Source organism: Haliotis rufescens, unplaced genomic scaffold, assembly GCF_023055435.1.
Source record: "Haliotis rufescens isolate VD_foot unplaced genomic scaffold, xgHalRufe1.0.p SCAF_32, whole genome shotgun sequence".
NCBI classification, from domain to species: Eukaryota; Metazoa; Mollusca; class Gastropoda; order Lepetellida; family Haliotidae; genus Haliotis; species Haliotis rufescens.
Window position 1 is genome coordinate 983,820 of NW_025964024.1, and position 14,002 is coordinate 997,821.

The 14,002-nt window shown below is 37.8% G+C and overlaps 1 protein-coding gene across 1 annotated transcript; it reads right to left on the bottom strand.

Moving 5' to 3' along the window:
- Positions 1–294: 294 nt before the first annotated feature.
- LOC124149087 (organic cation transporter protein-like) lies at positions 295–13,710 on the bottom strand. Its single transcript, XM_048380635.1, has 9 exons — positions 13,568–13,710; positions 6,341–6,563; positions 5,687–5,790; positions 5,330–5,484; positions 4,976–5,144; positions 4,095–4,310; positions 2,973–3,274; positions 2,271–2,452; positions 295–1,654 (listed from the first exon to the last, which is right to left on the bottom strand). The coding sequence occupies exons 1-9, from the start codon at positions 13,708–13,710 to the stop codon at positions 1,448–1,450; spliced, it is 1,701 nt and encodes a 566-aa protein (XP_048236592.1). The 3' UTR covers positions 295–1,447.
- Positions 13,711–14,002: the final 292 nt, after the last annotated feature.

Genomic DNA, 14,002 nt, shown 5'->3' on the forward strand with positions numbered 1-14,002 from the left:
GGGAGTCCCCTAGTTTGCTGCCAGGAATACAGCCCTTCTGACAATCTGGGTAATGAAAAAGGCTGCAGGTTTAGGGAGTCTTCACATTCTCTGAAAAGTTCTGGGTGGGTTCGACTAGGCATCGCTTCCTGAGCTGCGTGTAGAGGGGACAAGGACCCTGGGCTAATGATGAGCCAAACCAGCCTGACTGTTCTAGGATGACCCAAACTCTCTTTGCTGCATTGTTTATTTTAATATGTACATAATAATAACAATTATAATAATAATAAAACGGTCAAAACCCTTTCCCTAAATTCAAGATATCTCTGCTAAAAGCAGAGTTGATTGTGCGACTCCGATTGTATTATGATCATGTGTTTATGAATCCTATCAAATAATGCTAATACCAGATGCCTGCTAAAAGGTGAAAGTGTCGTGCCCCACTGGTGGTTCTCGTCACAAACACATGCAAAGACAGTTCAATTGTTCACCTGAATGGTACAAGTCAAAATAGGAACAGCAACTGACATCATTTTTGGCACTGATGCCTCAATTTGGAAATGCCCTCCACATGTCTACCATAAGGCGTTTTGAAAAACTGTAAACTGACCAGTTCAACTCCCTGCCTGACCAGGACACTACTACAGCAGGCGCTCCCTTGTCAGGTTGTGGTGGTTCTGTCGTCTATATCCTGGGGGAGGCCATCATGTAACCGGAACTGTGTTGTGTTAACTGAAGAACAAATACAGGCTTTCTTTGTCTTCTTACACATGGATGGGAAACCCATTTGAAATAACTGGTGTAATGCATATGTGCGATATCGAATTCCACGTCCGTGATTGGCTGCTCCATAGTGATGACCTTCGGTCAGATTATGACGAACAACTTTCCTGATTGTAATGCATTGATATTGTTTAAAAGTTTAAAAAATGTTATTTGGTCTTGTCTATTCTGAATTATCAGCATCATCGCCTTGATAATCCACACTGGGTAGGAATAATAAGCAGTAAGCCATATGAAATCGACTCATGACCGTTGTGTAATGCATTAATTCCACTTCGATCTTGAGGATAGACAATATATGTAAAGATTCAAAACAGGACTACAGATTACGGCATTCGTGACTGTCATATGATTATTAGATTTACAGTAGTAACCTCTATGTGTCAATAAGCATTCCAGAGAATGATACCGTTGGTATAGATTACGCCCACCACGTCTTCGCGGGGAATGTAACGCTTAGATGTGTTGGTTTACTCCCATGTGTGCTCTGAAGTATCCCATACAGGCAAGGGCGGTGAACAACAAACTATTCACGAGGAAAGAAAAAGCGCCATAAAATTGAACGTGAAGATTAATGTTGAACAAAGAAAGATGGGACAAAATATAATCCTTGCATTATTGTTCTCATCGTCACTGTCAGTGGTATGAAACTGTAGGACGTGAATTCCTAAACGAGCCTTGAGAATTAGGTGATGTCACTGACTGGCACATCAGAGTACTGATCTTGACTTGGAGTGGGTTTTCCAAAAAAGATGGCATCTTGTAATGTTTCCGGTAGCTGTTGGTCACGTGCTTCCGGTAACACGATAGCCATTAATCCGGCAACTATTGTCAGGGAGCCGAACACTATTAGAGGCAGAACTTCTTGTAGAGGTCCTTTGGTTAGGATGCCCTAAAAATAGTAAATGAAAGGCGTAATCAGTCTCAGAGAAATATTCATAACTTAGGCAATGAATGCATTTGATATATCTTATGTCTGAAAGTGTAATGATTTTCTATTTTTAATTTCAATAAACTTCAAATATTTTAAAAGCTGGGCTTAATCATCTTCCCGAGGCAAGAGTATCCACTAGCCCATATCACAACCTAGAGTGGAAACTAGGCTTTGCAATGGGCTAGTGGACACTCTGGAGCGGTGTAATCATTTGCAAACTCTGTAGTTGCTATTGATTTTGGACAGCACAAGTCAACAAACACGCAAATGTGATTTTGTAATTCGTAAAAACTGTCCGAATTTTCAGTTCTTTTGATGTTACTTTAGTACAGAACACATTCACAAGTCAAACATAATATTAATATAATGAACATGCAAAGGCATTTTTGTCGTACAGCAACAAACGATACTGGTACCAATATATACATATCACCTAAACCGTGTAATCTAATGTCATGTATTTTATAAGTGTTGTTTCTTCCATAAATGCGATAAATATTATTTAACACATGCTGTATATGACATCAGTCGAACCGTATTTGATTATTTACATTGTGTTTTATAATCTTCTTACCAGATCAGCAATATATGGTGCCACCATGCCAGCAATTCCTTCGAACAAGGAACATGCACCCATAGCAGACTGTCGCAACGTTGTCGGGAACAACTCCGCAGAGAAGATGTACATGACGGTGAACGCAGTAGCAGCACACAGTTTACCTACCATAGTGATTGCAATCAGTATCCACTCTGTAGCTAAAGGAGAAAAGAAAAACCTATATTGTATGTGTATCATCCTAACATCAAAATAGTATATTGTGCAACCAAATGAAGTTTTCTTATTAGTTGGTTGGTTGGTTTGCTGTTTAACGCCGCACTCAGCAATATTTCACCTATATGACGGTGGTCTGTAAATAATCGAGTCTGGACCGGACAACCCATTGATTGATATCATGAGCATCGATCCACGCATTTGGGATCAGTGACATGTTTCAACCAAGTCAGCGAGCCTGACCACCCGATCACGTTAGTCACCTTTTACAACAAGCATAGTCGCCTTTTACGGCAAGCATGGGCTGCTGAAGACCTATTCTACCTCGGAATGTTCACGGGTCTGTTTTCTTATTAAACCGATACAATATATTGCTGAATAATTGTAGAGATAATGGGTTTCGGTGTTCAATTTACATATGTACAGTTGTATAAACTATATTTTTGATAATACAGAACGTTCTCATACCAGTATCATTTCACGCTGAACGTAATTCATTAATGCCATGTTGTTGTAATACAAGTACCATATTGTCGTAAATGTTCATCTTAACAGCTATGAGATGGAATAATATCTTACAAGAGTTGCCATAAATCAAAGGGAACAAAGACGAAGTGCAGGTTAAGCCCCCGAGGATCATTGAGGAACACAGGATTGTCTTCCTCCCAACTTTATTCATAAGAAGATGGCACAATATGGATCCAATAAGTTCCATCAGGCAGGATATGAAGAAGTTGAGATAAATATCACCGCTCAAGTTGCCCACATTCAGGCTTAGTCCGTAGTAGACAATGTTGATGGCAAACCTACAATTAATCCATGGCATTTCAAAAACACATCCGCAATATTTATAGGATGGTATCATAGGTTTTGGATCACAAAAGGCAAGCACCCCAGATGCAAAATGTTCAAATGAACCTGATGTGACAGGTCTTCAATCATTGCCTTAGGCGCAAATATATATATTTTTAGTGAAATCAAAAAGTAGGTGTGAGGTGAAGTGAACTGGGGTTTAACGTCGCGTCCAAGATTATTGCACTTATATAGCGACGTGCATGTACGTGTGTGGCTGCTTGTACTAGTTCGGACTAATGCCGATATATAGTGCTAGCTCACTGGGATACCATGCCGCAGTTTAACATAAATACCCCACTCAGACACAGTATACTGATTCCGAGCCGACTAGTCCTTGCTTTAGCCCCTTAATGCACCATCTTTTATCGTCTTTTGGTATGACGCGGGCCGGGAATCGAATCCCGGACCTTCCGCTCTCCGGGCGGAGGCTCTACCACTTGAACACGGAGGCGGTATCAAATAGTAGCACCACAAGATACCGAAATAGGAAGCTGGACAATCCCCCGACAGAAATCATACTACCGGTACCATTAGCTTCTTTCGATTTTCAAGTAAAATATTTTTGCAGCGTTTGAAGTTCCCAAAGGACATTGCAGATACCATTTTATATCAATTGGACATTGAATATATATCATACCATTTCCAACTTATATATAACATGGAACCTAATCGCTCTATCCCACTGCAAAAACACAAAAGCAATATTGATTACACATTATGCATATGCTGTTATAAATCAATGATTTTAGTCGATGGAGGATTATGACATACCAGTTGAAGAACACAGCGACAGATCTCATTACAAGAACTGGACTTGTACATGTGCTCCACAGTGGTGTTTGCTGGACATCTTCCTCAACCGAGAGGTCGGACATGACAGTGTCTCTCAAAGTAGCTTTGTTGGACTTTGCAATCTTCTTTATTATCGCATTGGCTTCTGCTGTGCGTCCTCGAGATATGAGCCATCTTGGTGACTCTGGTATTAACCTGTGACATATGGAGAACGAGCTAGATATAACGGCATGATAATCAGGAAGATGTGACAGACAAGCCTCAATGTTTGATTGGCGATATCATCAACGTCCTATTGATAAGGATAGGGTTTACGAGAAATTCAACATTGAATAAAACTAACTGACACGCAACGGAAAGCCCTCAAAATCGTTTTTGATTGAAAGCTTCTTGTCCATTAAAACTGGCGTTCGCTTTGCTTACTTGGCAAAAAAATGTACTTCCCATAACCATTATTACACTTATACGGCAACGTGCATGCACGTGTCTATGTGGTTGCTTGTACTTGTCTGGACTAAAGCTGATTTATAGTGCTTGCCCACTAAAATACCGTGCCGCAGTTTAACATGGATACCCTACACAGACTCAGAAAAGTCACAGAAAATTCCGAGGCGACCAGTCCTTTTTTAGTCCCTTAACGCTTTCCGGGCTGACGCTCTATCCACTACACGGCGGAGGCAGTCAGGAACAAGTAGATGTGTGGGGGGACAAGATGGGGAAGAGAAATAAGAAATGCTTGAGGTGATGGTTTAGGGTACTCGAGTTAGAGTAATGGGGTTGGGGAGGAAGATGGGATAGAGGAACGGGAGGAGGTCTTGGAGGTGTCAAAGAAGAGGTCAAACAGCCCAAGGTCACCTCACCACCAATACGTAACAAATAGGATTGGAGGTATGCCCAACGCCAATCGCAGATGTCGCCACTGCCGGATTAGATACGCCATCCCAGTCAGTAAGAACAATCCCGCTGCCCAGAAGTACTCAATTACCACCCCAGCAAATGTCCTCTTTGATGGTCCAACGAATTCCATAGCTGTAAATAACAGTAAGAGTGGTGTGCAAAGATAGAAAGCTGCTCGAAAAATCCTATTGATTATTCTACTGAATCGGTATAATAAAATATCATACTAAATTTTCTTATGAACTATAATCATACAAATGTGTAGACCTCAAGATTTTACAGCAGAAAAGTCAGTTATAAAACTAGAACGCTCTTACCCAGGACAAATGCCAGCATAAACATCGCCATCCCAGTGAATCCAAGCACGAAGTTGAAAACAGCAAACATTGCAAAATTGACGCTTTGAGCAATGGCAACGTTTGCTAAAGAGTTAATTACGACTGTCCCAATCAACGCTTTCTTTCTCCCGAACCTAAATATGCAAAACATAAACTTAATACAGGCAGTTAAATGAAGGCGTTCACAGTTCAAACTTCCACATGATCTGGAAGATAGAAATAGTCTAGAAAAATAGATTAAATAGATTTTGATATGGTAATTTGGTGATATCTATTGGATATAGTTCAGGGTAAAACAAGATTATGTACGTATGATTAACGGATGCTAGGTCTTACATGTCCCCAATAGGTCCACAAACAAGGGCCCCGAAAAGACCCCCTGCAAAATCGATCATGTTGCTGTGGGAACGTAGAATCTCGTTGTCGCACACCATGTTGAACTGAAAACAAAATAATGTATGAACAAAAACATAGTATTGCTTTATGTGGATACTATTGTGGGCTTCACACTGAACAGGTCCGTGTGTGGAATCTAACTCGGATGTTCGACAAGGACACCACTTTGACCCTGCCCTATTAAACGATAGATTGTCCCGTAAAGAAGTGGGGCGGTGGATAAGCCTAGTTAGCTCGTCAAGCCGATGGTCCGGGTTCGATTCCACGAATGGGGGACAATGTGTGAAACCCGCCGTGTTATTGCTCAACGATAACTAAAACGAAATGGTTATTCGATGGTGATGTATTTGATACGGGTATCATCAATAATATATATGCATCATATCGACGAGTATCTCACAACAGGCGACTGTTTTCATTAATTTACTTTCTGTTGCACAGAAGTGTATATAACAGGCATTTCTTCCAAAAGTTTATGACGTGGGATAGGATGTTTCTGTGTGTTTGTGGCGTACTACAGTGAGCACTATAGAGTCGTTGAGGTTGAACAAATCATGTGGTCATATTATCAAGTTAAATGTCCAAGAAACTTACATCTGTCGGACCTGATGACTGTATAACTGACTTGTCGTACACCCAGGCATCACACGTGTATTGGGTGGTGTTGCTATCAGCACGGGAACTGTTGTTATGGACGTCGTACAAAGTACACTTGGAGTAGGAATCCGAAACTTGGGGGATAAACCTTTCAATGAGCTGCTTGTGATTGTCATCCTGAACTGCGTAGGTGTCATTCTCGAGAAATGGAATTTTACATCTGCAAATGTGAATTGGAAAGTTGTGACCTCTTTGGCAACTGATACAACCGGAGGTTGACCTGATATTTATAAAACTAAAGAAATCTGGAACTAATCAACTAATAAGGAACAGGAATACAGTCAACTAAGAAATAAATATGATACATACAAATCTATATGCACAGTTGGGTCCAAGCGCAAAATCAAAGCATCGTTTTTGTGCCGCATTTATTGGCTTCCGGAAAGCGTTTGATTCCGTTGGTAGAACTAAATTATTATATCTGCTTTTAAAGAAAGGCATCCATGGATTTTTTTAAAGTGTTAAAGAATATGTATGAAAATGTGTTTGCTTTTGTTCGTACGGGAAATTTTAGAACTGACGCATTTCAGACCTCCAGTGTAGTCCGACAGAGTTGTGTGTTAAGCCCTCTGTTATTTATATTCTTTATAAACCAACTTGCTACCGATTTAGATAATAGTGTAACAAAAGGTATTTTTGTGAATGAGTTTATTGATGAAATCAAATTGCTTTTGTTTGCGGATGACATTGTCTTAGTAGCAGACTCTGTAATTGAGTTACAGAGAAAATTAGATAAATTGGAATCTTTTTGTGATACTTGGGGGTCTGGAAGTCAATATAGATAAATTAAATATAATTGTATTCAGAAATGGTGGTGTTATTTAACGAGTTGAAAAATGGTACTATAAAAATGCAGAAATGAAAATAGTAACATATTATAAATACTTGGGCATTGTCTTTTCATCACGTCTACTGTGGTCTAAGGCCTGTGAAACCCTAGCCACACAGGCCAAAAAAGCATGTTTTCCTATTTGTAAGTTGACTAAGCTCTATCCGTACTTGTCATTTAAGGTAATTGTTTCTATATTCGATAGTAAAATAGCTCCGATTGCTTGTTGTTGAAGTGAAAGTTGGGGATTTACATTTAGAGAAAGTATAGAAAGAGTCCAAAGTTCTTTTCAAAAGAGATATTTGTCGATCAGTAATAAAGCATCATTTAATGCGGTTCTTGGTGAAGTTGGCCGTTATCAACAAAGTGTTATTTATTTCAGCCGATGTATAAGATAGTGGTGTAGATTGATACGCATGACACGTGAAGATTTCGGAGTAGAATTATAGGTCTTCAGCAACCCATCATTGCCATAAAAGGTGACTGTGCTTGTCGTAAAAGGCGACTAAGGGGATCGGGAGGTCAGGCTCGCTGACTTGGTTGGTACATGTCATCGATCCCAATTGCGTGGATGGATGCTCATGATATTAATCACTGGATTGTCTGGTCTAGCTGGAATAGTGCTGTGTGCGGCGTTAAATAACAAACCAACCAACCAATGATACGCATGAATTCAAATCGACTGCCACATGCTTGTTATAAAATGCTGAAAGTACAAGATGATAATGGTAGTGTTAAATGGGCATCTCATGTGAGAATGCTTTTGTTTAAATCTGGTTTTGGCTGTGCGTGGATATCGCAGGACTGTGGACATATACATTGTTTTATGGAATTATTCAAGAGAAGATGTATTGACATCGTTGTGCAAAACTGGAGTCAAAAGATTATCAGTTCTGTGTTCTTGAACCATTATATATAATTATGCGTCATATAAATCACTATTGGAAACTGAACTCTATTTAATCTCATGCTTTGGTAAGGATCTTGTAAGAGTTTTGGCGAAATTTCGATGTTCAGCACATGGTTTAAAAGTACAAAAACCAACGCTTTAGCAACCAGTTTATACAATCTGAATTCATGTTCTGTGACAAGTGTGATTTATTAGAATTAGAAGATGAATATTATTTTGCACTAGTTTGCCCATATTACGAGAAAAGCAGAGATAGTTTAATTCCTCGTTATTTTCATCATTGTCCATCAAGGCAGAAATTTGCCTCCATGATGTCCCCCCAAAATGTTAATGTTATAAGAGATTTTGCTCTTTATCTAAAGATAGATTTGCCAGTTTACCGTTAAGCTGAAGTGTGAATCTGTATTAAAGATAGTTTTATTTATAGATATATACTTTTATATTTAGAAAGTACGTAATACACCCACGTGCCACTATCGTACGCATGTTATATGAAAGAAATTGTACTCCTGGCCACGAGGCCTTCAATACTGAATAAACTCTCTTTGGTCTTTGGTTTCAAAACCTTTCTGCAATCTCGTCTTCACATCATCATAAAACGATTACGAACAGTTGTACACGAAACAGACATGTAGAAACGTAGACCTAGATGATATGTTTAAAGACCTTAATATTCCAAAACTAAGCACACCACAAAAATCAGGCCTCGAAGGTGAGTTACAATATGAGGAAGTTTTAACATCTTTGAAAGATATGAAAAATGAAAAAGGTCCGGGTCCGGATTGATTTACTGTAGAATTCTACAAATTTTTTCTGGCTAGATCTGCATAAATATCTGATACGACCATTGAATCTAGGTTTCAAAAGAGGAGAATTATCAGTTAGTCAAAAGCAGGGTCTAATAACATGCATTCCAAAAAAAGATAAACCAAAGCAGCACTTAAAAAATTGGAGACCAATTTCGCTATTAAATGTTTCCTATAAGATAGCATCAGCAACAATAGCAAATCGAATAAAAAAAGTTCTGCCAACAATAATTAACGAACATCAAAGGGGTTTTATGTAAAAGAGAATTCTATCACGATATAAAATCTAGTGTTTTAGTTAACGGTTTTCCTTTAGATTTTTTTAAAGTAACAAGAGGATGTAGACAGGACGACCCGTTATTTTCTGATATATTCTTGTTATGCGCAGAAAAATAAAAATAAAAATAAAATATAAATGGAATTAAGATCGATGAGACAGAATATCTAATTTCCCAAATCGCAGACGACACATCTCTCATATTAGATGGAACTGAAAATTGTCTCCAAAACACCATGACAACTCTTCAAACATATGCGTCTTTTTCAGGCCTTCAAATTAACTCAAGCAAATGGCTCACAACGCTGTTTGTAAAAGTTGGAACTTAGATTGGTCAAGAAAAAGTTACACTCTTCTCGGTATTATTTTTACTCACAATTTGGCAGAAATGGTAGAAAGAAATTACAAAGACAAACTTAAAAGTTTAAAAATCATCATGAACTGTTGGTGAGCACGTGACCTGACCCCATTCGGAAGAATTACTGTACTAAAGTCTTATTTTACCTAAACTAACCCACCTTTTCTCAACCCTACCTAATCCAAGTGAAAGGTTTATAAAAGAACACGAAACACTGTGTTTTCGTTTTATATGGAAAAATAAACCAGACAAAATCAGTAGAAATACTATTATGAAACCTTATGAAGAGGGAGGTTTAAGAGTGCCTGGTATTAAATATACAATCAACGCTCAAAAGATATCTTGGATTAAACGTCTGTTCAATTCACATCTACACTCTAAACTTACCACTCTTTTGATTAATAATAAAACTCCAACACAAATTGATTTTCTGCAAAAAATGCTAATTCTATATTTCGGAAAAAGTTATTAATGATTGGACAAATGCTTTCTGGAAAGATGTTCTGTGTGCATGGGGAAAGTTAATAGAAAAAAAAGGAAATTCTATCAAAGAGGAAAAAGATATATTATCACAACCTTTATAGCAAAATACGAATATAAGAATCGGGAACACTCAGGTATACTATAAACATTACTTGGGAATAGGCATTAATCTTGTAAATCATTTGATAGACGAGAACAGAAATTTTCTAGATCTGTTAGACCTAAAACATGTAAACGACTGTAAAACACATTTTCCGGAATATTCTAGTCATATCCAAGCAATAAAACAATATTTAAAGCGTAAGAGTATAGCCCTAACATCTAAGTTACATCTGCCCTTAATACCATATTTCCTTGAAAACTTAGTGGAGATGGGGGATGAAGGGTATTTTATGATATCTTAAATAAAGTATCCAACAACATGATATCCCGAAAATACATTCAAAGATGGGAACTAGATCTTGGCCTTTACATGACGGAAAAGGATTGGCAAACGATTAATCGTACCCCCCACAGATATAATGTGTCCTCCAAACAAAAATGGTTCCAATACAGTATTATTCATAGAATTATACCAACAAACGAGTTACTGTTCAAAATTGGATATAAAGAATCATTTCTTTGCAATTTTTGTAAACGAGAAAAATAAAACCTGAGTGCACATGTTCTTTGAGTACAAAATTGTAAAACATACCTGGACCAACCTTACAAAATGGATCAAAGACAAAACTGGAATAGAACTAGAATTTTCAAAATTGACAATTTTATTAGGATATCAACAAAAACGAAATGATGTATTAAATCATATTCTAACTGCAACAAAGCAAAACATATTCAAATCAAACATTTCCGACTCCATACCAAATTTCCCACACATCAAACAAGAAATACCGATTCATATTACATCGACAGAAATATATCACATTCACAATGTAAATACACACAGCTCATGACATTTTGGTCTCTCTGTCACCACCTATTTGTTTAAAACCACGAACTTGCACAATCCAACAATATGACCCTGGAATAGTTTTTGTTTGTTATCATCCATAGATATACTTTGTAACTTGTATGTATTTAAGTTTGCATGTGAACTATATTCTGTAAACATATTGTTTGTGTACTCCAAAAAGAAATAAAATAATAATAAAAATAAAATAAAACGATACTGTGGAATGTCCACGATTTATCCAACAAAGTCCAGCACACAAATTACAGTTCTGCGCTATTCTCTGGACGAGAACGAAATACGTTTGTCGTGATGAATAAGAGCAGTGTAATTGAACAAAACACCATAATATGTATCTCGGCACCAATCGGAATCCTGTGGTGTACGGTACATCTGCAGTTTATGAATAGCATTTCTCACAATATATTCGACAATCATTGATTTCAACAGTTTTTTTCGTTGTGTTCGTCTTGTATTACATCTGGAATCTGGATGACAACGATCGTAAAATAAAACCCGGTTATGGTAAATTATATTATTTATTTAAAAATGTCTTTCAATCATTGTGTAAGTTATTTCATGACATTTTAAAAAAAAGTTTAAACACTTGGTACTAGAATCTAGTCTATGCATTAATTTATGATGTAGATCGAATCGCTTTGCTTTGGAAACGAATTTTTAATAAACAGCTGAAGAAAGATAGAGTTGACTTGGTTCTTTTAAGACCGTGCAACGGTAGATCTAGTAGCATTTCTTTTATTACATCGGTGCACATTTTCCACAGCGGCATGAAAAATTGAGACACGAAAACTTTATCTTATTTCACTTCGGACTGGAGATAAAACACTGACAGCCTCACACAGATCTACGTCGAAAGGATGTTCAGATAAATATTTGTTCACAATAATTCTGTCATGTGCGTGAATTTGGATTTCAACATTATTTTCATCAAGATTATTCGCTGGCTGCAAAGATCATCCTCTCTTTATAAACCACTTCGGCATGAACACGTTTGATCTCGAAGCTCAAAGCAACAATGTTTCTCTCAGATGCATGTTTTCTACATCCATGACGAGCATCTGTCAATGCCTCGACAATCTTCCTGTTCAGTTGATTTCAACGATGTAATACACACAGCGTAATTACAAAATCCCTTCGAAATACCCACCTACGTGATCGGGGTTACGACCGTGGCAGGAATTGATAAATTAATTTGCATTTTTAGAAAAATGAATGTTTTCGTGAATACTATTATATGTATACAAAATTGGATTGCACTGCGGATTTCTTTTATTACGTTCTAAAACTTTTTTTGTTTTCCCCCTTTCTGACCACGCGATCTCCTAGCAACCACGCATCCGAGTTTACAACTGTCAAGATATGCTTCAATATGAGCAACACAACATTTTCATGTGACGCTTAATTTTACGGAGAGTTGTTCGAGGTGTTCAGGGAGGCTTTGGTCATTTCGATTACGACATTTGTGTCTTTATCGTGGAGAAAGTTCCAATTCAAGATTACATCATTCCGACCGCCAACTCGAATCAACAAAAAGGGCTTCTCTTCCCGCCTTTGCAAGTGCAACATAAACCTTGATAAATTCAGTGCCGATTTTTTGGATAAGTGAATCAGTGTCACAGGCAGATTTCATTGTGGAACAAGATGAAGGAGAATATTTTTGTTCATACTTCTTTTGTCAACCATGCTTGACACAGCACAGGCAATCACAGTTAGCTAGGTAATGGCGCGGCCACCATGTTGCAGAATTCGTCGATTCGAAAACAGCGCCACCAATACTTCTGGACGAAGACTTTAGTGTTTCGAAAGATCGTAGATACACGGAATTGAAGAAACGGATATTAAACGTAGAAGCTGATGAAGGATTGGTGTGGGCAAAACGGGAAAGTGATCTAAGATTGTATTTTAAAACTTGTGCGCGAAGTGTATCCAAATCCACCGAATAAAACATACGTGGGACAAGTGTGATCTAGTGATCAAACTCAGTTTTGTGTGTGAAAATTCTGTGAAGGTACAGGAAATCCATAATTGAAGTTGTCTTGGAATATGTGTATTGGAGTTTTCGTTTATCGTAAGTAAAGTATTATCTAGATACGCCTGATGTAGGTGGAAACATCAAGTATATTTCGTTTCGTGTTTATCAGTTGCTTTTGTGCATTGTTATATTGATACACGTGACATATTCATATATTGTAGTCAAGCTGAGAATTATTGGCGCAACCTCTGGTGCTTCAAATTTGGCCCCTTCCTAAACACTAGTTGCAACATCTGTGTAATATACTCTAGGCCTATAGATCTAAGTGTTGAATGCAAATGACCAAAACTAAACAAATATTTGTAATTTTCGGATAGAACTGAAATAATCGTGTCGGCAATTGCGTATTTATTTATATGCCGGGGGATAACAAGAAATGTTATTCGATGGCGTTTTTGCGACTGGTTTCAGTCATGTAACGTTTTTTGTGATTTGGTGGAATCCAGTGTCAAATGAATGCTTTCATTTGTCCAGCGGTTGTTTATATGCTGTAACTGACCTGTAATTAGTTATCTCCAAGAGAAAGACAGGTGACATTGCCCGGTAACTTCCCACTATGGCAGTAAAGCACACCATGAAGTATATCCGCTTTTGGAAGGGACCAAATTCCCCGATTTCCCCCAGGAGTTCGTCAAATTTCATGATTCTTTATCAGTTGGCTTGTGAAGACCACATATTTAACAATAAATCGGACGATGCTTCTTCACTCTCACAAAAGAACGTCTACAGTGAAACTGCCATAAATTTAAATGCGAATGTTCGTTAATTAACTGTTCGCATGGTTTGTCTTCGACAAATCAACTCATGTTACTGTCGCAAATATTGTCACACAAGACCGGTCCTGTGTAGTCCAACTTGTGGCCTTGGAAACGTAAAAAATATAAAGTTATAAAATTCCTAAATAGCTAAAGGCACCAGTTCAGTATGTGCCTGG

Excerpts from the sequence above, each read along its gene's own strand:
- LOC124149087 (XM_048380635.1), bottom strand. The coding sequence starts at position 13,710 with ATGAAATTTGACGAACTCCTGGGGGAAATCGGGGAATTTGGTCCCTTC. Across the intron at positions 5,485-5,686 it reads TGTGGACCTATTGGGGACAT|GTTCGGGAGAAAGAAAGCGT; the intron begins GTAAGACCTAGC and ends TTGCATATTTAG. Across the intron at positions 5,145-5,329 it reads TATGCTGGCATTTGTCCTGG|CTATGGAATTCGTTGGACCA; the intron begins GTAAGAGCGTTC and ends TGTTATTTACAG.